Genomic DNA, 21,321 nt, shown 5'->3' with positions numbered 1-21,321 from the left:
CAAAGCATGCTTCCTCATTATGGGTCAGAATGTTAGTACGCTTGAGCTCTGCTGTAGTGCCAGTCCTCTCCCCATTGTTTCATTTATTTTTAATTTTTAAAACATTTTTTAAAATGATTTTTTTCGAGACAGGGTTTCTCTATGTAGTCTTGGCTGTCCTGGAACTCACTCTGTAGACCAGGCCGACCTATGACCCAGAGACCTGCCTGCCTCCGCCTCCCAAGTGCTGAGTGCTGGGGTCATAAACCTAGGCCAGCACCACCTGGCTACAACGTCACTGTAAAAGCAGCCAAGGCATTCAACAGATTGCATACGGTCCTTTCCCTAGATAATTCTACTTAACAAGCTCACTAACTTTGCTTCCCTTTGGTTTATCCTGAAATTCTTTCCTGTGGTGTAGTGAAGGATCCAGTTTTAACTGAAGGGAGATCCCTAAAGGGGAAAGAATTTCCTGCTGCTGCTAGTGACAGAGCAGGGCTGTGCCCACCAGCAAACGGAGTCTCACACCTCCGTGAACCTCATCAGCCCCATTTTGTACAACACCGAATTTATCAGCATCCCAATCCTTCATCTTAGTTGCGTTCCAACCCAGAGAGATTAAATCTTCTTGAAAGGCATTTTTTAATGGTTAATTTAAAAATATTGTCTACAACTTAATTTACAAATGACTTCAAGGCGGCAAAATTGGTCTCTGCTATTAGTTAGATTTCATAGATCTGTCCTTAAAGGTATAAATTATTTTGCTGAAATATTACTAAACGTACCACTATGAGAAATTACCCGAGCTCTTTGACATAGAGAAAACAGCCGCAGGGAGTGGGGCAGGATATTTGTCTGCTTATGTCAGCTCTGTTTTTTCCAGGTCCTGGCCTTGCTGGAGCCGTGGGTCCTCCTACCCACAGCTGGACCTCTGCTGCGCCTTCGCCTTCCTACTCGCTGAAGGCTGGCTTGCTTGGTCTTCCCTCCCCTTTCAGGGGCGTCACGTGATCTGATGAGCTAGTGTGTGTGAAAGCCTTTGTCAACTGTAAGGCACAGCAGTATGCCAATTGTTGCTTTTGTTATTACACAAACCACACTCCAGGGAAACCCTGCTGCCCTTCTCCACCCCTCCTCCTAACCCACTGGGCTGGACAGCTCAGGAAACGCTGAGGCTAGACAGTCCCTCCCACGTGGGCAGGAGCCCCCGCTTGGGGGAGGGGCGGTCTTGCTTACCCTCCCCTCCCCTTCCCCTCAGTAATGGTTTTCCCAGTTCTTCCTGGCTTCTGGGGCCTAACTCCGGAAGGAAATCTCCTCAGTTCCAGTGAAAGTTCTGGGGTTGCAGAAATCAGCTACTCCTTTGGCGTCTCCTCTGGGCCCCCTCCCAATGCCCTCCCCTCCTAGTGCCCGCTGGAGCCTGGCTGCCCCGGAAGGATCTGACCGGCAATTTCCTAGAATTGTCTTGCTGGAGCTCCTCGGTCATTCAGCTCCCCACCCCGTTCCCCACCTCATCCTCGTCTCTCTTCCTTCCCCAAAGCCAGGCTCTCTAGATGGCTCATGCCGGAGTATCACCTCATAGGTCCCCATGGTTACATCATAGCCTCTCTTTAGGGGGCTGTCTTCAGTTCCTAGGTGGAATTGGGCTTGGGAGTTACAATGGCTAGCAGGGCCCACAGAAAGTTGAGCGTGCTGTGGTTGCCAGGGCGACCATCTTTCCTTATGCTTCCCCTGGGCTTTTCATCCAAGCACAGACCGCATAAGCGCCCTCGCTCCGTAAATCACATCTGACCTTCCAAGCCACCTTTAGTGTATGAGGGAGTACTGACTGCCTGGTAGCCATATCTCTACGCCCCTGGTGTTCCACCCTACCTCAGGTTTACTTGGCCCAGACTCCAGGAAGAGGCCTGCGGAGGTCAGGGGAGAGGCCTGTCTGCATTTGATGGATAGCTCTGAAGAAATGCCTGGCACTTTCCTTCTCTGTGGGGGAAGCGAAGTTATACCTCTCCCCCACATTCTTGCCTGACTGATTAGGAAGGTGTTAGGTGACTTGGGAAAGAAGGATTCAGACTTTGTTTGCTTGCTTGCTTGCTTATTTATTTATTTATTTTTGACAGGTTATTATGTAGCCCAGACTATCCTCCAACTTGATAGCTGAAGAAGATTTTCATCTCTCCAGAATGGTGGTCTTAGAGGCCTGGACCACCACATTCGACCAGCTTATACAGTGTCAGAGTTGGAACCTGGGCCTTCTCATGCTAGGCAAAGTGCCTTCCTGCCTAGTGCGGAAGGGCACTAGACAAACTCAGATTTGCCTCTGCCAACATGGGAGACAGAATGTATTGGAGAGGACTGTGCTAATTCCCACATCACAGCTGAGTTTTGAAGGGACCCACTCCTAAGGGCCAGTCTGATGGCTCAACAGGTAGGTAAAGGCTGTTGGCAGAAGAGGAGAAATAAATCCTAAAATTGTCTTCCAACCTCCACATATATGCTGTGAATTATGTGAGCCCGCCCACTACAAATGCACACAAAATAAGTCAAAATCAAAAGGCTCCATGCTGGGCCTTGGTGGTTAAAGACAGCCCAGTGGTTAAGAGCACTGGCTGCTCTCATAAAAGGACAGGGTTCCGTTTCTGGAGGCTACATGGTGGCCCACAACCGTCTGTAATTCCAGTGGCAAGGGACTCACCCTCTTTAGAACAGACTGGAATATAGCTTGGTGGTAGAGCACTTTGTCAAGGGCATGGCCCAGGGTCTGATATTTTAGCATAGAGAAGCCAAAAAAGGCGAGGGGGACCTACTTCCTGGTCCGGACGCCTCTGTGATCCAGACTGTACCAATTATGTTCTCCTACTCTATCTCAGAGGATGCAGCAGTTCTCACAAGATGATCCTAGGAGACCCAAGAGTTTCAGGGATAGGTATGATGATGATGTGGATGATGATGTGACTTCCTGGACACCAACGTTAGTTTCCTTTTGGGCTGTGCTGACTTTAAGTATGGGAACTGAGAATAAGCCTTTACTTGGATCGAGGCAAAGGCCCACACTAACCGTGGTCAGCCACTAAAAGGCTGTTTCTCTTTAGAATGTCCTTGTTGGTGTGAGAGATAGGTCATTCTGTAAAATGCTTGCCTTGAAAGTGTAAGGGCCGCACTTGTTAGCCCAGCATGGCGGGAGGGGTGGCGGTGGAGCTCCCTGGCCAACCAGTGGAGCCTAATTGTTAAGCTCCAGGCTAAGGGGACACTGTCACAAAGGAAGTGGATGGAGGTTCAGTTCCCAGCACCCACATGGTGGCTCCCAACCATCTGAAACTCCAGTTTCAGTGGATCCACTGCCTTCTTCTGGCCCTAGGGGTACCAGGCACACATGTGTGCATAGACATCCCAACACGCAAAACATTCAGCATACATAAAATGAAATAAATCTAAAAAAATTTAATTAATTAAAGATGTGGATGGTGTTTCTAAGGGTGACATCAGAGGTTGTCTGTCTTCTGGACTCTGTATATATGTGCCTCTGAGCACACACTTATTTAAAATGCAACAAGAGTTAGTGGGTGGAGACTCACAGCTTTAATCCCAACATTCAGGAGACAGAGGCAGGTGGATTTTTGTGAGTTTGACACCAGACTGGTCTACAGGACTGCCAAGGTTACACAGAGAATCCCTGTCACAAAAACAAAACAGAACAACAAACAAAAAGACCTTAGACGGTCCTGCTAAAGCCAGAAATGGGGCATACATCTCTAATTGCTACACTTGGGAAGCGGAAGGGAAGGGGGAAGATGCCAAGCCTTTGAGAGGCCAGGCTAGGCTGCAGAGTGATGCTCTGTCTCCGAACCCAAAACAAAACAGAGTCCTTGTAAAATACTATAATACATTTAACATGTAGAGGGTTTGCTATGGAATGAAATATATAAGTAACAAAGGACTTGTCTTTTCTTCTTCTTCTTTTTCCCCCCGAGACAGGGTTTCTCTGTGTAGCCCCGGCTATCCTGGAACTCACTCTGTAGACCAGGCTGGCCTCGAACTCAGAAACGCCTGCCTCTGCCTCCCAGAATGCTGGGATTACAGGCGTGCGCCACCGCCCGGCCCCTTGTCTTTTCTTCTTAGGGACACAGAGAATTTATACAGAGCTTTGTGAATGTTAGACAAGCCTTCTACCACTGAGATATCTCAATACTTTATTTGGATTTGTTTTTAAGATAGCCTGATATATATAGCACAAACTGGCCTTGAAGTCACTATGTGGCCAAAGCTGACCTTGAATTTATCTTCCTGCCTCTGCCTCCAAGGTAGTACCCAGAGTTTCAAGCACCCTAGAGACGCATTCTATTAATTGAACTACATCTCCAACCCCTTTATTTGACTTTTTGAGAAGTTTCAGGCTGGCTTGCAATGTAGCCAGGGTAGCCTCATCTTCACAGCAGCCCTAACTCAGCCTCCAAAATACTGAGATTACAGGTGTGAGCCAGCATCTAGGGCAGTTTTGTTTTGTTTGTTTTGAGGTAAGAGCTCATTAAACTGCTCAGGGTGGACTTGAACTTTCATAACCCAGGCTGGCCTTGAACCTTTGGTGCTCCTGTGTCAGTTTTGGTCAGTGGCTGGGATTATAGGCCTCCCTCTTTTTGCTTTAAATTTGAACAAGGCCAGTATCAACAGACATAGCAAAAGTTGGTTGGGACTCAAAGTTGTAGCACTGCTTGGGAATTGTGTGGTCTCTTCAATTAAAAGTGTAAAATTAGCTGGGGGTCACGGGATGGTGCATGCCTTTAATCCCAGGACTAGGTGGGCAGATCTCTGTGAGTTCCAGGCCAACCTGACCTACAGAGTGAGTCCCAAGCCTTAAAAATTAGTAACAACAACAAAGAAACAAAGTTGAAGGTAGCTCTTTTGGAAGCAGAGGGTAAAGAAAGAACATGACTATTTCCCAGAAACCCTCTCTCTCCCAGGAAGAGACTGTGTCACAGGAATAAAGATTTTAATGGTTTAATGGTTTCATAGGAGAAGCACCTCAACCTGCAGCCTCTCTTCTCCTCAGTGTGCTGTGTGGAAAGTCTGTGGGGCAGGTGGTGGACTGCAAGTGAGGGGAGTATTTGTGACACAGGACTGCTCACCTCCTGTAAACTCTTAGAATCTCTTTCTCTTTCCTTCAGGTGACAATTTCCCTCCCTCTAAGTCACAGTGGAGCTAAGTTGAGGGCGGAGAGGGAATCACTGTCCCCAGTGTGGGCAGCTGAGTAAGGGTGGGACAGGGTGTGTGTGCTATGGGAGTGACTGTGTATTTCAGTCAGCCCTATAAACTGGTCCCCCTCCAGTCCCCACCATCTCCATCCTCTCTCAGAGGTCACATCTGGTGACCACGCTGGTCAGGTCCCTAATCTTTCTAATGTGGCTGGGCTGCTGTGGGAGGGACCGAAGCTGGACTCCTCTGTCATCTCTGGCACAGGGAGGGGGTGACAAGGAACAGCAGGGCAGTAGGTCAGCCTCGAGTGCTGCATCCCCGCTCGCCCAGGAGCCAATAGGTCCGAACCTTGCCTTTGCCCTGGAGCAAATAAAAAGAGGAGGCTGGTTAGGGAATAGCACCACCCACTCGCCCAAATCACTGGGGAAATTCAAGTCATGGGAGTGGCCTAGGGATCCTCTGGGATCCTCTGGGATCTAGGGAGCCCTTCTCTACCTTCATCTCCACATCCCCTCGGAGCTCCAGCTCGAAACCATCAAACTCTTCCAGTACAGCCTTGGTCTCCGAAGACAAGTGGATCTTGAGGGCTGGAAAGGACAGGGGAGGAAGGTGAGGAAGGCCGGGGTGGGGGCAGCAGGGTGCAGCGGGTTGCAGGGATGCATGGCGGGACGCCTGGCACTTGCTTCCTTTAGCTTAGGAAGTCCCAGATGACCCTTGTGAAGTGTGACTATCCAGCATACACACACAACACACATTTACAACACACACACACACACACACACACACTCTCGTGTTCTCCACAAGAGCAGGAAGAGCTCTTCACTGCTGAGCTGTCACGCTGTCACTCTGGCCCTTCCAAGCCCTGTTTACCTCTCTTTTGAAGTAAGCGCTCCCGTTATCTAAACTGGCTTTGACCTCCTGACCTTCCTGCCTCCATGTTGGAAGGACAGGCAAACCTCTCCGAGTCTGGCTATTGTGCTGCAGGGGACTGAAACCAGGGCTTTCTGCTGCAGGTGAGCCCTCTCGAGTGAGCCGTATTCTCAGCTCAATGGATACTTTTTAAGCTATCGGTTGCCAGATGAGACTCAACACTGGAAGGGATTACAGAGCATCTTTTTGACTGTGGAAAAACACTATGACACAGAATTGCTTCTGAGACTTACCCAGCTCCCGAGGGGGTGGACAGCACTGGTTAGGAGCCCACGCTGCAGATGCTGCTCCAAGTCAGTACGGAGCTCAGCTTGGATTAGCTCAGATAACTAAAATAAATGTTCTTCGTCTCCCTAGTCGGTCAAAGGCCTACAGACACAGTGCTCATTTCAAAAGGGTGGGTGCTGTCTGAGGGTTTACCTCCACTCTCATTCACCTGGGGTAGATTTTAAGCACCTCGAATAAGCAAGTGAAGTACTCACAAAGTATCTAAATGCAGTGTGGCACATAGGAAACACTATGTAAGTTGTTGGGATCAGTTAACTTGACAGAATGCTGTGTTTGTGTGTGTATGTGTGTGTGTGAGTGTGTATTAGTATGCATGCATGTATACATGTATACACACCTGGAGGCAGAGTGACTTCCTGTCACTCTCCACTTTACTATTTGACCCAGGCTCTCACTGAGCCTGGCCTTACTGTGGAGCTCTCTCTGTTTGGGCTAGCCTTGGCTGGCCAGTGAACTCCAGGAATCTGCCTGTATGACTGTCCTCTGCATGTCCCTCCCTGCAGTGCCAGGGTTACATTGCCCTATGCTCGACTGGAAAGCCAAACTCAAGTCCTCATGCCTGAATAACATTTTACCCAGTGAGTCCTCTCTCTAGACACTCCACCTTACCACCACACACACCTTTTTGTGAAATATAGTTTCACTCTGTGGCCAAGGCTAACCTGAAACTTGGAATCCTCCTGGGCCTCTCAAGTGCTGGGATTATAGGAATATACCACCCGAGGGATCAGTATTCTCTTGTTATGGCTGAAGAATTGAAATCTAGGGCAGGTCTGCCCAAGCTGTCCTGTTGAAGACCTGTTGTCCCACTGAAGCCACTCTCACTCTGACCTTGCCTTCATGGTATCCCTTATTGCTGACCCACTTCTGAGGTGTTCTGTGAAGAATGATCTCTGAGAGGTGCTCTTTCCTACGAGTCAGCCCCAAACAGGCACAAAGGGTATCAGCTGAACCGCACTTCTTTGGGCTTTTGGGCCTGGCTTCTTACTAGTAGGCTCCGGTGAGGTCATACAGCCTTCTCAGCCTGGTGCTTGGCAGCTGCTTAATAACTATTTACTGAATTTGTCAAATATAGCATGGAACTGTCGGTAGTTCTAGCAGTTGGGCAGCTAGAGTGAAAGATTGAGGCCAGCCTTGGCTTCACAGAAAGTCTGCCTCCACGGTGGTGGCGACTGGTGGCGACACGTGTTTAATCCTAGCACTCAGGAGGTAGAGGCAGACAGATCTCTGTGAGTTAGAGACCAGACTGGTCTACAAATCAAGTCCAGGACAGCCAGGGCTGTTGTTTGTTACAAACAAAACCAGAGAGAGAGAGAGAGAGAGAGAGAGAGAGAGAGAGAGAGAGAGAGAGAGAGAGAGTATTTCAAGACAAAAAGCCAAAAACAAAAATTGGGCATGGTGAAACAATCCTGTGATCTCAGCACTTAGGTGCGGCCAGAGGATGAGCAGTTCAACTCAGCCTTGGCAGCTTGAGATACTCCCTCAGACGACAGCCGCACACACAAAAGTAGAGGAAACGGGCAAGATCAAGGGACGGTTGGAAACAAGCATTTATTAGATGTCTACTGTCTACCCACAGAATTGTGCTAGATCTTTTACAGTCCCAAAACTGGGTTACTACTGCGTGGAGGGGCTGAGGCCCAGGAACAATGATTGACAGGTCGTTACATGTTTGGCATCATTTACTTATTATTGTAGCATGAGGGCAGACATTTTCAGACTGTGTGTGTGTGGGGGGGGGCATTTGATTTTTGTTTTGTTTCACAAGACAGGGTCTCACTGTGTAGCTCTGGCTGTCTGGGAACTCACTCTGTAGACCAGGCTGGCCTGGAACTTAGAAATGTACCTGTCTGCTTCCTTAGTGCTGGGACTAAAGATGTGCATGTTGTAGTTTTTAAAAACAAAATTTAAAGTAATGTTTATCCATTTTTGTATGTGTACATATACTCATGTGGGTATGTGTTGAATATATGGAAGTCAGAGGACCGCTTGTGAAATCCATTCTCTCCTGGTGCCATATGGGTCTCAGGGGTCAATCTCAGGTCACTAGGCTTGGCCAGCAAGCACTTTAACCCAGTGAGTCACCTCACCACAAAACACCTATATTTGTGAGTATACAAGTACATTAAATAAATATAATAATAAATAATTGTATTTATTATTATTATTAATTATTATTATTATTATTAAATAGACTTTGTTTCCTAAGCTGGTGGCCTGTTATCCCAGCTACTTGGAGACAACATCAGGAAAATGATAAGTTTAAGACCAGCCTGAGTTGCTTAATGAGATCCACATTAAAGTAAAGACTATAAATATCTTATATCACATACCTCAGTGTTAGGCCACTTGTTAAAGTCTCTTTAAAAATTGTGTTAGATTGCTTTGCTCAGGTGTAAGCTAATGAATGTGCTTTGGAAACACTTCTGTAGCTAACTAAGCTTTGGGGCTAAGGTAGGTTTGGCGCATTTTCAGCCCTGTGTCACACACACACACACACACACACACACACACACACGTCTTGATTGACAATGTGGGAGATGCAATGTGAGAGATACTAGGCCTGCCCAGTGCATCCTAGCGGCAGTCGCCCTTCTCATTCCCGCCAGGAGGGCCACCCTACCTTCCCCGTTAGACTCCATTCTTGAAGCTGTGTTGACTGTATCTCCAAAGAGGCAGTATCGGGGCATCTTTAGGCCAACAACACCAGCACACACGGGACCTGGGAGGGGAAAAGAAAGGAACAGAGTCCAGGGAAATTAAAGGAGGTAGGTGAGCACCCCAGAAGAGGTAGGAGTTGGGATATGTGGTCCCAGGGTGCCTTCTGCGGTCAGACCTGTGTGGATTCCAATGCGCAAGCGCAGCTGTTCCTGGGGCCGATGGCGGATGCGGAAGGAGCGGACAGCATCCAGCAGCGCAAGTGCCATTCGGGCCACCTCTCGGGCATGGAGCTGTCCGTTCCGCACTGGGAGCCCTGACACCACCATGTAAGCATCACCAATGGTCTCCACCTGTGGGGGGGAGGGGAGGAGAATGAAGACAAGCTTTCCTTGCGTTAGCGGCCTAAGTTCTGTCCCTATCAGCTGGCCTGTCACTGTGCTCAGCCTCCAACCCAGTTCTCTGTTCCTGGGTCCCTTGTGTGTTTCTGCCCATGTTCTTCTTGATCTTTGTTTTCTTCCTTCCTTCCTTCCTTCCTTCCTTCCTTCCTTCCTTCCTTCCTTCCTTCTTCCTTCCTTCCTTTCTTTCTTTGCTGCTTCTCCTTCTCCTCCTCTTCCTCCTCCCTCCTCTTTCTAGTCCTCCTCCTTCTCTTCCTTTGTTTTTTCAAGACAGAGTTTCTTTGTGTGTCACTCTGGGCTCCTGTCCTGGAACTTGCTCTGTACATGAGGCTGGCCTCAAACTCACAGAGATCTCCCTGCCTCTTATCTCCCAAGAGGTAGGATTAAAGGCGTGCACCACCACTGCCTGGTCTTTTTTTTGTTTTATTTGTTATTTGTTTTTTGTTTGTTTCAGAGGGTCCCTCTGAACATTTTCTGACTGTCCATGTCTGCCTGTCCTTCCTGTCCCTACTCATAACCTCACCTTGTACACATCAAAGTTGTCTATGACAGCATCAAAACAGGTGTACAGGTCATTGAGCAGGGTCACCACCTGGAGGGCAAAGGAGGTGAAGAGAAATGGTGAGTGAGGGCTCCCGCCAGGGACAAGCGGGGAGGACTAACCAGATGGCCAAGCTGAACTGCCCAGCCTGTGGCCTGGGCTGAACCCAGCATACCTGCATGGGTGTGCTCTCTGCTGAAAGAGCGGTAAAGCCCACGATATCACTGAAGTAGATAGTAACACTATCAAAGGCCTCAGCCTGGACTGTCTCGCCTCTCTTCAGCTGCTCAGCCACAGAGCTGAGGGGAGAGGGCAGGTAGAGACCAGAAGGTGAGGTGGGGGTGGGAACAGAGCTGTGTGTGTGTGTGTGTGTGTGTGTGTGTGTGCATGTGTGTGTGTGCACGTGTGCGTGCATGGGCATACTTGTGTGCAGAGTTTAGAACTCACTGAGGCAGAATCTGGTAAAGCAAGGCCTCGGCCTTGCGCTTCTCCTCCAGATAAGCCTGCGTTCTCTCCTCTACCAGCTCCTCCAGGTTGTTGGCATACTGTTCCATGCGTGACAGCAGGTTGTCCAGGATGTTGCTGCTGTTCTCCCTGAGGGCCGTGCGTTACAAGGGGGCAGATGAGATGTCAGGTCCTGCCTGGCAGTGCCCACATTCACCCTGCCTGCCCCTAAAGATAGGGTCTCTCTAAGTAGTTATAGCTGGATCTAGTCACATGATCAGGGATTTTAGGTGAGAAGAACAGCTGGCCTTGAACCCACAGACATCTACCTGCTTCTACGCCCAGCTGCAGGTCTTATGTATTCTTATTGAATACAAGTGAGTTCGAAGGAGGTGGAGAGGGAGAGAAGCAGAGTCACTGAGGACAGTGACAGGTAGCAGAGAGACATGACTGGGAGGACTAGCCGGTGGGCATACTGGAAAAGAGAGATGGACAGACTAGGGTAGGAGCTTTTGGGTAGGATGGAGACTATGGGAAGAGATGGGAAGAGGCCGGAGCGTCTGGCCCGTATCCTCTTATGTATCTTAAGTCGGGTTAGCACAGGGCTGTGGGCAGGAAAGGGTGTAGGGTATCAGTGTTGGCAGAGGAAGGAGTGGTGAATGGTGAGGGGCTGTTGGGACAGCTAAGTCATGCAGCTACGCAGATGCCTATGAGGCTGTGATGGCTGCAGTGGGCTGCCACTGTAGAAGAAGAGTTAAGTGTGGGGTTTGTGGTGGCTGACGTGGGGAGACCACTGACTTGTTGAACTTGCGCAGCGCCAGGCGGATCTGCTGAAAGGGTGGCCGCTCCTGCGGATCCTCGGCCCAGCACCGCTGCATCAGCCGCCCCAGCTCCTCCAGGTGGCTCTGCAGACCCATGGAGGGTCGGAATGGGGGCTGCTCACCCCGAGTCACGCGCTCGATGATCTCTGTGTGGAAGGGGTACGCACTGAAGAGTGTCAAGTCTAGTTGGGCGGCCAGGGGGGCTAGACAGGTGGGGGCAGGTCCAGACCAGAGCACAGAGTGGACTGGGCATGGGCAGCCACGAAGCAAAGGGTAGCGGCTGACTCCCCACTCCAGAGGGAATGGTAGGGGTGTCTGGCAAGGTTCCCTCTCTGAAGGTGGATTCGTCAAGACTGGCTGGGATATAGGTCGGGTGATCCTCACCTTTTGGGCTGAGGTCCAAACCTTCCACATAGAAGACCCCACTTCTTAGGGCAATCTCCTGGAGGATGATACCAAAGCTGTATACATCCCCAGCCTGGGAGCCACGGGCAGGAGGCGAAGCCATTCGCAGGAGCTCAGGCGCCGTCCACAATTTTTCTGTGGAGCAGAGGTCATAGAAGGGGTAAGGGACTTTACATTCCGATAGGAAAAGAAAAACTAGCAAACGAATATAGTATTTTGTGGGTAATTAAAGATATAATAAAAGTAAGACAGGGCCAGGCAGTGGTGGCGCACGCCTTTCATCCCAGCACTTGGGAGGCAGAGGCAGGTGTATTTCTGAGTTCGAGGCCAGCCTGGTCTACAGAGTGAGTTCCAGGAGCCAGGGCTACACAGAGAAACCCTGTCTTGAAAAAACAAAAACAAATAAACAAAAAAAAGTAAGACAGGATGGTGTGATAATCTGAGAGTGCTGCAAAAATAAGCTGTTGTACAGTTTAAGATGATCAGGGATGAAGGGCGTGGCTAGGACTCCTGTGCAGGCGGCACGGCGCTGAGAACCAGCGAGCACTTACTTAGTCTGATCTCCTTTCTAAGCAATTAAGGTTGAGCCTGAAGATGAGGCCAGGCCTCAGTTTCCCTTCTCAGCTGTGTTGGCAGCGGAGGCCTAGGTCAAGAGTCAGACTCACTGGCAAAGAGGGTGTGTCCTTGCTCTGGCTCCGGGTCTCTGAAGCTCTCCAGCCCGTAGTCAGTGATCTTTAACACAAAGCGTCCATCTACCACGCAGTTGGACGACTTGAGGTTCCCATGGGAACAAATGGCCCCATTGTGTAGAAAGAGCATTCCCTGGAGAATTTAGGAAGGTGAGAGAGCTCAGGCAGGAGTATGACCTCCAGCCATGCCCAGCCCCCGCCTGGCATCCGGGAGGCTCCACTGGACTCACCTTGACAATGTCATTGGTGAGTGAGTACCGAAACATCCAGTCCAGGGTGATACTCTCGTTCTCTAGAATGTCCTGCTGGGGCAGCAAGAGTCAGAGCCCCCTGGGAGTGGGAGGAGGGTGCAGGGAGCTACTGGCATACTCTCGGGCACTTGGATTTACTGTAGTGCCATACCCGCCCCAACTCCCAGTTTCAGAGAGGGCCAAGAAAGGCCAGAAAGAGGGAGCTTATCTGGGCTCATATGGTCAATGGGGTGAGAGCCAGGGCTGAACCCAGGCGTCTCAACACACTCCCTCTTGTCCCACTCACCTGTAGGCTCCCACGGGGACAGTACTCTGTGAGAATACAGATGTTGGGAGGGTCGGTACAAGCACCCACAAATCTGGTCAAGTGCTCATTCTGCACATCCCGCATCTGCAGGTTGGGGCAGCATCAAGGCCCTGGCAGAGGCTTCAAACCTCACCAAGTCACATGTTTGATAACATTCTTTCTCAGAATCTGCTTCCCAACCCCTTAATTTCCTGACTGTACCTGTGAGGACAACCCGCTGGACCCTGGAGAACCCAGTGATCTCTCATCTTGTGACTGATCTCCTTCTTCCTACCTACATGACTCAAGGGCTCGTCCCAGATGTATAGATCCCTCCAAAATCAGTTCTGTTGGCTGACTCTCTTAAAGTACCCATGGGGCCCTTCCCAAGCCACAGCCTTGTTCCCCTAAATTACATGTTTAAGTTCAAACAGGACTTTTCGTGTTAACTCAATGCGTTTCCGGTTCACACGCTTCACAGCCACAAGGTTGCCCTGAACAAGAAATCGAGACCTGTTATTCAGGAGATGGCCTGAGACCCATCCCACCCCTGTACTGGGTCCACCCTGTCCCCTGGCCACCCACCTCAGAACTATCTCTTAGTCCTCAGAGCACACTCTACCCAGGTCCCCAGGATCAGCAATCTTTCCCCAGACCTACCTTATAGTAAGCTGTCTTGGCAAAGACCTGGAACTGGCCCTCCGTGGTTAGCAGGGAGCCATAATTGGAGCCTCGCTACAGAGATGAACAATAGTCATCTATTGGTCACCCAGACAGAGGTCATTCTGCATCCTGGGCGTTCTAGATTCAGTCATACTGCCCCTTATCTGTGCCACCCTCCAGAGATAGGCTCACACTCTTTAGCTCAAGCTGCCCTGGAACTTGTAGCAATGCTACTGCCTCAGCCTCCCAGGCTAGGATTGATCTCAGGGTGTGAGCTACCAATGCTAGCTCCCACTCTCCTTTGCGTAGTGTATTAGACTCATAGCTGTGTGTTTACTTAGACTATCTCCTTTGACCTTTGAGAGAGCCTTGATACAGAGACTGTAACTGCAACCCGCATCTAAGACAATGTCAGAGTGAGCAAGTGAAGGCAGAGCTGGAGATAGACCCGTTCTTTTGTTTGATTTTGGTTTTATGAGACGGGGTCGCATTCTGTAGCACAGGCTAGCCTCAGACCTACAACAATCTTCCCATCTTAACCTCCTAAGTCCTGGGTCCAGGTGAGTCACTTCATCTAGCAGCACCTGCTAACTCATCAACCACTGCCCTTGGTACTCAGCAATCCCCATCCTCCAGAGACAGTAGAGTCCTCACCCCGCTCAGGGTCAGCCGGCTGCCAGCGCTCCGAAGGTGCCTCTCCAGGCTGCTGGGCTGCAAGTCCTCCCAGCGCACCCGCCACAACTCCGAGACCAGCTCCTTTTCCAGCTGCATCTTCCTGGAATAGGAAACCTGCAACTGAGCCCTTAGCTTCAGTGAGGCTCAGAGAACCAGGACATCCCACATGCTAAGAGATGCTTGAGGGAGTCCTGTTCTCAGAGCAGAGAGCTGGGAGGCTTGGGGCCTGAGGGAAATCGTAACTCACAGGGATCTCATCCCAGAAGGAGAGCCACTTCAGTTTCTTCCTTTGGGAACTGGAGGCTTCCATAACTTTTTTTTTTCTTTTTTAATGAGAGGGATCTCACTATGTAGCCTGGGTTGTCCTGGAGCTCACTATGTAGACCAGGCTGGCCTTGAACTCACAGAGATCCACCTGTCTCTACCACCTGAGTGCTGGGGGTAAAGCTATGCGTGTCACACCCGGCTTTCTACCCCATTCTTAAAGATTACAGGATGCAGTGTCCTGTGTGTGGAAGTGCCTGGCACACATGCTCAGTCAGCACTGCTCCCCCCCCCTTCCTGTTTCCTTATCCCCCTCTGTACTTTCATTTCCACATGTACCGGAGGCCAGGAGTGGGCTCTTCCCTGCCTCTTTTCCAGTCTAGGGTCAGCACGTAGTTCCCAGCAGAGTTTGTCATCCAGAACCAATTCCTTTGGGTCAGTATCTGAAGTTCGTTTGCCTGGAACACTCTCTGTAGACTAGGCTGGCCTCAAACTCACAGATTCATCTGCATCTGCCCGCCCGGCTACCTGAAGGTTTTGAACTGCTGCTGTCCCTCTGGCCTCAGCCAAGGATGCCAGTTCCCCATCAGCACCGCTCTGCTCGGAAATCTCTTCCCAGCCACTCAGTGGGTTTAACCCAGTCTGAACCGGAACCAACCCGGCCGATCTGTGCTTTCCAGACCCCAACCTGCAGCTTCTGCCTCCTCACTGAGGGAATGAAAGGAGATTCTTTTCCCACATTAGGCCCCTCCCAGGCCTACTCGCCCCCTCCTGTCTCCCCAGCCTCACCTGGCACCCCTGTGCCTTAACTTACCTGTATATGAAGAAAGACACAATCAGAAAGCTAATCAGAGAGAGGCTGCCCACCAAAGCCAGAACCTCCAGTGTGGAAAAGTGGTCTGTGGGAGAGTCCAAGTTGTAGGAGAGAGACTAGGGTTAGACAACGGGAAGGAGGAATCATCTAAGAGTCAGTCGACTGATATGATAAAGGAAGGGAAGGGAAGTCGGGAGTGAGCGAAGAAGCCTCTGTTTAACTCCCCTGGGGAGGAGGCAGCGACTCCACAACAGGCTTCTGGAAGCAGGACTGGTCACCTTGGTTGCAGGCTGGGTCCTCATTGTCAAAGCCACATTTAGGGATGTCAGGAGGTGGGTATCCCAGAGGCCAGTATAGTTTGTGTTCTGACACAGCCGTCAGCTCCTGGGAAGTCCCATTAAAGTTCAGGACAACCTGAGGGAGAACAGGGGAGGTGAGCACCCGTAGGCTCCTGTACCGCTCTGCCGCCTGCTCGCCAAGCTACGGCCTGGGCATGCCTCTGGGCGACCACCTACTCACTAGGTTCCTGCTGTGACTACCCACGAGTCTCCGAACCTGTGTCCATGTCAGAAAGGGGCAAAAACTTGAACACGCAAGGGCTTTGCAGAGAAACACGCATATGGAACCCCCTTGGAAACCCCAACACTATACTCAGGGAGTTGTGGCTGCAAGACAGAAATAATTCCTCAGGTATACTTCCAGGCCTAATCCCTCTATGTCCCTTCCAGGAGGCTGTCACTGGTAGATCTGAATTTTGGTGCCTTTGACCCCTTTCCCTTCCTGTCCTTGCTACATTTACACAGCTACACATTCATTCTTCTTGGCCCAAGTCCCTATCTCTGCTAGGATGGGGTCCCACCTGTCTTAGGAACTCAAGGGAAGGACTCTATGTTCCCTCTTCAGACCTGGGGTTCTCTGAGGGAGGAAGTCTGTGCATCTCATCATTTTGGTTGTTTCCAGACTGAGGAGCTGAGCCTGCCTTATTTAGTCATAGCTGTCTAAACACTAAGCAGATACCTGGCGGGGCTGTGGGGCGGAGTGGGGTGGGGAGGATGAGAAGCCATTCTTGTTAGGCATTGTCTTCTTGGCGTATGTGGAACTTACCCTGAAGGCACCGGTCTCTGGATCCATATCCCACAGGGAGAAATCCGTGTCCCGATCTCCATTTCTATCAATTTTCAGGTATCCTGTCACACCTAGGGCCATAGGGGAGGGAGGCTGTGTTTTGAAATAATGGAGGCTCAGAGATGCATTACTTCATCCCACCCCTCTCCCGAGGTGTGGACACTAGTGTGCATGTCTGCACAACGGTGAAAAGGACAACCGTGCTGGCTGTGGGAATGGCAGACTCTGCATGCAGAATTTTATGAAACTCAGGAAACCCACTGGGTGACAGGCTTCTTGTGGTCTCCTGATGGGACACCTGGGGCTCATGCTCACCCCAGCCCCAAAGCAGCCCATTCCACTCAATTCTAGGCCCTGACCTCGGAAGCTTCGGTTCCACATCCGCTGAGTGATGTTCTCCCCATCGGTCACGGTGCCCCCCTGAGCCAGAGTCTCTGTCACTGCCTGGACATAGAGCAGGAGCCCATCGTGGAAGGATGCTGGGATGATATTTTTCTGTAGACGCAAGCAGAGCTCAGGCAGGGCTGACAGATAAAGGACTCAGAGTGACAAAGCGTCGCACTGTGGGCAGGGAACTGGGGGGGGGGAGGCAGTGGGAGCTTGTAAAGGGGTAGAGAAAACAACCACATTCCACACAAATATGACTGCCTAAAAGATACTTTCGCATCTACAATTCTCCCGACTCTGAGTCATGCTAGGCAGATAGGGCAGGATATGCTGCTTGCATTTCCCTGATGAGGACTTTAGGTTCAAGGGTTAAATTTGCCACCGTTCCCTCCACCATCAGGGGAGATACAGAAATAACAGGAAGGGAGGAAGGGTGCTGGGGTGCCTGACAGAGTAGACTTGAGCAACAGAGAGCCTTGAGGTTAGGGTCTGGGGAGCCACGCTGGCGGATCCTAGGACCCCCCCCCCCCCCTTACCAGGCCATCCTCTATGGTGAAGTTGAACTTCTTGTCAGCCAAGAGTTTTAGCTGCTTCAGGAATTCCAAGTACTCAGGATTATCAGGCTCTTTGTAAGTAATAATTTTGGCAGCCTAAGGAAGGAATCGTTGAAAAGAGGAATGGTAGGAGCTGACTCCAGTCCTTCCTGTATCCTGGAGTCCCAATCGGCTGAGGTCCCAACCTCCCAGACCAGGCGTTTAGGTCCGGATCAAGTCAAATGGCTTGATGTGGCAGCAAAAGCCTTTAATCCTAGCACTCAGGAGACAGAATCAAGAGAATCTGGGTTCGAGGCCAGCCTGGTCTGTATAAGTCTAGCCAGGGCTACACAGAGAGACTCTGACTCACAAAACAAAATAAACAAAAACCAAAATAAATAACAATTAAACAAGACAAAGATCACATTGAACCCTGTGTCCTGCATGAGACGGTCCCTGTGTTTGAGCCAAAGGGCTCAAGTGCTGTCTAGTCCGAAGCTTATTAATATCCTTCTACTTCCTAGAAAATTATCTGTTTAGCCCCTGTCTCTGAAGTCCCTAAATCCCATGAAGTGCATGGCTCAATTCTATGACTATCAAAAACCCATTTTCTGAAATAATTTCAGGTAAGTAGGGCAAAGTGCCCAGAAATGATGTGTTAACAGCTCAGAGTTCTACATCTGGGCTTCAAACCTCAGCACTCACCTCAAAGGCCTGGCGGGCTCTCCTGTCCTGCCCATCTCCTCTTTCCCAAGGCTTCCTGGGAACAGGGCCCTGAGCACCCTGAAGGCTTTGCCCAAACACATCCAGGTGGAAGAAAACATAGTCCTCCCCAGTCAGTCCAGCATCTAGGGCCAGAAGCATCAGATTCCTGAAGGCATCCGGAGAACTGCAGATGTAGATCACTGAAGGAAAGGGAGGAAGAAGAGGAGAAGGCGGAGGAAGAGAAGAGAGAGGAGAGAAGAGAGAGAACATGAATGAATACACAGTATACAAAGTACTACGAGGGAGGGAATTCTGATTTGTAGTCCTTAAAGGACAGCAACTCCGGGCTCAGTCTGGGCCTTGTCAAGGGAATGTGAAAGATGGGAGAAGGAGGTGTGCGAGGTAGGAAGAGATAGAGAGGTACAGAAGGAAGAGGTGGAGCAAGGTGTGTGCGTGTGTGTGTGTGTGTGTGTGTGTGTGTGTGTGTGTGTGTGTGTGAAGACTGCAGGAAGAATTAGAGAATGGCCAGCAGGAGAAGGGACCCGAGAGCTCGAGAGCTAGTGTGGGAGCAACAGAAGAACGGGAGGAGGGAGAACGTGGTAGGGTAAAGCGAAAACAGGAGGTAGAAGAGCCAGAAAGCCGAGGGCGCAGTAGCGCTAGAACTAGGCCCTTCTGCGCTGAAGTCAAGAAAGTCCGCAGCAGGAAGGTCACAGGACACAGGAGGGGAGGGGGAGAGGGTAGGAATGCAAACCCCGCGCGGAGAGAAAGAACTAGAAACTCCGAGGTAGGAAAGTCCTGTTGGACAAGATTCTCAGAGGAGGAAGCCTGGCCCCCAAAGGAGGAATGCCAGACTGTGGACTGGCTGGAGATCAGGCCGCGCGAGCCAGCCTCACCTCTGCCCTTACGCTGCACGATCCGCAGTAGCTTGGTGTAGTGGTCCGGGTCGCCCTCGCCCAACTCCTGGTGATTCACTGTGATGTTGAGGCGCTCACTCACCCGCACGTACAGCCCCTCCACTATGAAGAAGCAAGGCCGGTCGTCGCCCAGCAGATCTTCATAGAGCAACAGCGCCTGGTGCTCCCAGCCCAGCCGTCGATGCAGCGCCGTCACGAAATCGCCCAGCTTGACATGGCTGGGTCCTGTGCGGGTGGTTAGCGCGAACTCATCCTTGACGCCGATGCCCAGAGCCGGGGCGCCGGCGGTCAGCAGCGGCACTCGCCAGTGCGCGGTGAAGCGCCCCACTGGGGCAGCGGAGTAGACGCAGCCGGGGCCCAGGAACACCGCGGGGCTGTGCTCCCACTTGAGGTCCACCGCGGCCAGCGGTGCGGCGGTGTCGGAGCAGACGCCAGCCGCGTTCTCGCTGCTGCCCAGCACCATGCGGACCGTCCAACCCGGCAGCAAGTCGGGCCGAGCCTTCACCCGCTCCAAAGCCAGTTCCACGGCTGGCCCTACGCGCGCCCAGGACCACGGGTAAGAGGTGTTGGTCAGCGGCAGCACCACGGCCACGGTCAGGTCGCCCGCGTGGCCGCCTCGGAGCAGCAGCAGCGGCGGCAGCAGCAGCAGCGCCCTTAGGCGCGGACGGACGCGTCGGGAACCCGGCATGGCCTCAGCGAGCGCAGCGACGGGGCGGCGCTGTCACCATGGTCTGATCGCCGTCCTCGGGCTCGTTGGCGAGGGTCGGGCGCCTAGAGCGCCCGAGCCTTGGCGAGGGAGGTGGGGTGGGTTGAAGCCGCAGCCCCGAGGGTACGCTGCCTGCCGAGGCTGCGACGGTCCAGCCGTCGAGTAGGAGCGCTAAATGGTGAGCGTCCGAGGGCGCTTCAGAGCAGGTGGGAGCGAGCGCAGCACCCGAAGGGAGTCGGTGGAGGGCAAGCGAATCTAGGGAGAGCGAGGCAGAGGGAGCGCCAGCGAGGAGAGGGGAGTGTGCGCTCGCGCTAGCCCCAGGAGTGTGCCAGAAGGGGCGTCCGGCTGGCCCAAGTCTCCGGCCGTTCCGGAGGCGGGCGGGGGTGAAGGGGGACGGGACCACAAGGTCCTGAGCCAGGCAGCGAATCCTCCCCTCCCAGATTCGGTGACAAGAGAGCCGGGGGAGCCAATCCTGGCTCTTTAACTCCTTCCTCCCAGCCCCGACTACGGCTGGCTCCCACCCTCGCGTGCGCCACTTAGTGCTGACCCTCTTCCCGCCGCGCTGTCGCTGCGCGAGGTTTCCCTCCCCTGGCAGCACCCGCGGGCGGGCGCCTAGGCCGTGGGGAGGGGGGACCAGGGCCGAGGAAGGGTGTGAGGAAGCTGCCCCCCCGCCCCCTCCTCTGCCCCCCTCTTCTACCTGGCTCCTAAGGAAGAGGAAAGTAGAGGCTTGTTTGGATCTTGGCCGGAAAAGGTGTGTGTGGCTATAGGAGTTTGGGAGGGTTTCTGGAAAAGGCAATCAAGAAGCAGCGGGCGAGTCAGAGTCCGGGTTACCCAGGCCATCAATGAGTACCTCCCCCTTTCTTCTTCGCCGCCTCCCAGATCGCGCAGATTAACAGAGCAAGATGACCAGGTGGGAGGGTGGAGTTAACTCTTTAGTTCCCAAGTAATGATGGAAACTGGGGAGAGAGAGTGGGTGGCTAGAAAAGTGATGTAACGTCATGTGAGTGTTTTGTGTGGAAGATTATTAAAATGGGACTGTGAAGTTCTGGCTGGAAATGACCAAGGGAAGAATAAAGGAAGGAGCGAGTCTGGGGACTCCAAACTGCTGGGCCTTTGGGACGGAACGCCATGGGATTAGTCTGCCCTCTAATGGTCATCTGGATTAATTAACCACATTGCACCATCAGCTTCGCCTGCCTTGAGCCCAAACAGATCTTAAGGTCAGCAAACATTTCCAGAGGACCGGCTGTGTCAAGTGCCAATTAAATGCTGACGGCATAACGATGAAATATATAACATATACTATATACGTTTTAAGGTCAAATCACCATAACACAATATACTTTAAGCACTGCAGAAGAGACAGGGATATGCCCAGAGACCGAGATGAGGTCTATTAATTCTACCTGGATTAGAGTCAGGAAAACTTCCAAAGAGAAAAAACCTCACTGATGGTCAAAGGATGAAAAAGGGTATTTGGGGTTGGATATAGAGTTCAGCAGTTAAGACCGTTTATTGCCCTTCCAGAGGACCAGAGTTCAGTTCCCAGCACATCAAGTGGTTCATAATCATTATTCCAGTTCCAGGGGATTCTATACCTCTGGAGCATCCACAGGCGTGCGCGCGCACGCTCACTCACACACACACACACACACACACACACA

At 51.6% G+C, this 21,321-nt stretch overlaps 1 protein-coding gene across 1 annotated transcript; it reads right to left on the bottom strand.

Annotated features, from left to right (window-relative positions):
- Window positions 1-4,949: 4,949 nt before the first annotated feature.
- Npr1 (natriuretic peptide receptor 1) lies at window positions 4,950-19,999 on the bottom strand. Its single transcript, XM_052179923.1, has 22 exons — window positions 18,931-19,999; window positions 18,038-18,237; window positions 17,336-17,449; window positions 16,772-16,907; window positions 16,392-16,483; window positions 15,566-15,701; window positions 15,288-15,372; window positions 14,189-14,309; window positions 13,532-13,606; window positions 13,288-13,365; window positions 12,872-12,976; window positions 12,565-12,636; window positions 12,311-12,467; window positions 11,625-11,780; window positions 11,218-11,386; window positions 10,423-10,569; window positions 10,151-10,274; window positions 9,958-10,026; window positions 9,215-9,389; window positions 9,002-9,100; window positions 5,656-5,747; window positions 4,950-5,520 (listed from the first exon to the last, which is right to left on the bottom strand). Exons 1-22 carry the CDS (start codon window positions 19,637-19,639, stop codon window positions 5,458-5,460), a joined length of 3,174 nt encoding a protein of 1,057 aa, XP_052035883.1. The 5' UTR covers window positions 19,640-19,999; the 3' UTR covers window positions 4,950-5,457.
- Window positions 20,000-21,321: the final 1,322 nt, after the last annotated feature.

This window comes from Apodemus sylvaticus, chromosome 4, assembly GCF_947179515.1.
Source record: "Apodemus sylvaticus chromosome 4, mApoSyl1.1, whole genome shotgun sequence".
NCBI lineage: Eukaryota > Metazoa > Chordata > Mammalia > Rodentia > Muridae > Apodemus > Apodemus sylvaticus.
Note: the sequence above shows the minus strand (reverse complement) of the source record. Positions and strands in the feature narration are given on the sequence as shown.

Bases quoted from the DNA above. Each gene is read 5' to 3' on its own strand.
- Npr1 (XM_052179923.1), bottom strand. From the start codon at position 19,639: ATGCCGGGTTCCCGACGCGTCCGTCCGCGCCTAAGGGCGCTGCTGCTG. The intron at 11,781-12,310 runs GTGAGTCTGACT...TCTGCTCCACAG, and splicing joins AGGACACACCCTCTTTGCCA to AAAAATTGTGGACGGCGCCT. The intron at 10,570-11,217 runs GTCAGTGGTCTC...CACGGCCCTCAG, and splicing joins GCGCTGCGCAAGTTCAACAA to GGAGAACAGCAGCAACATCC.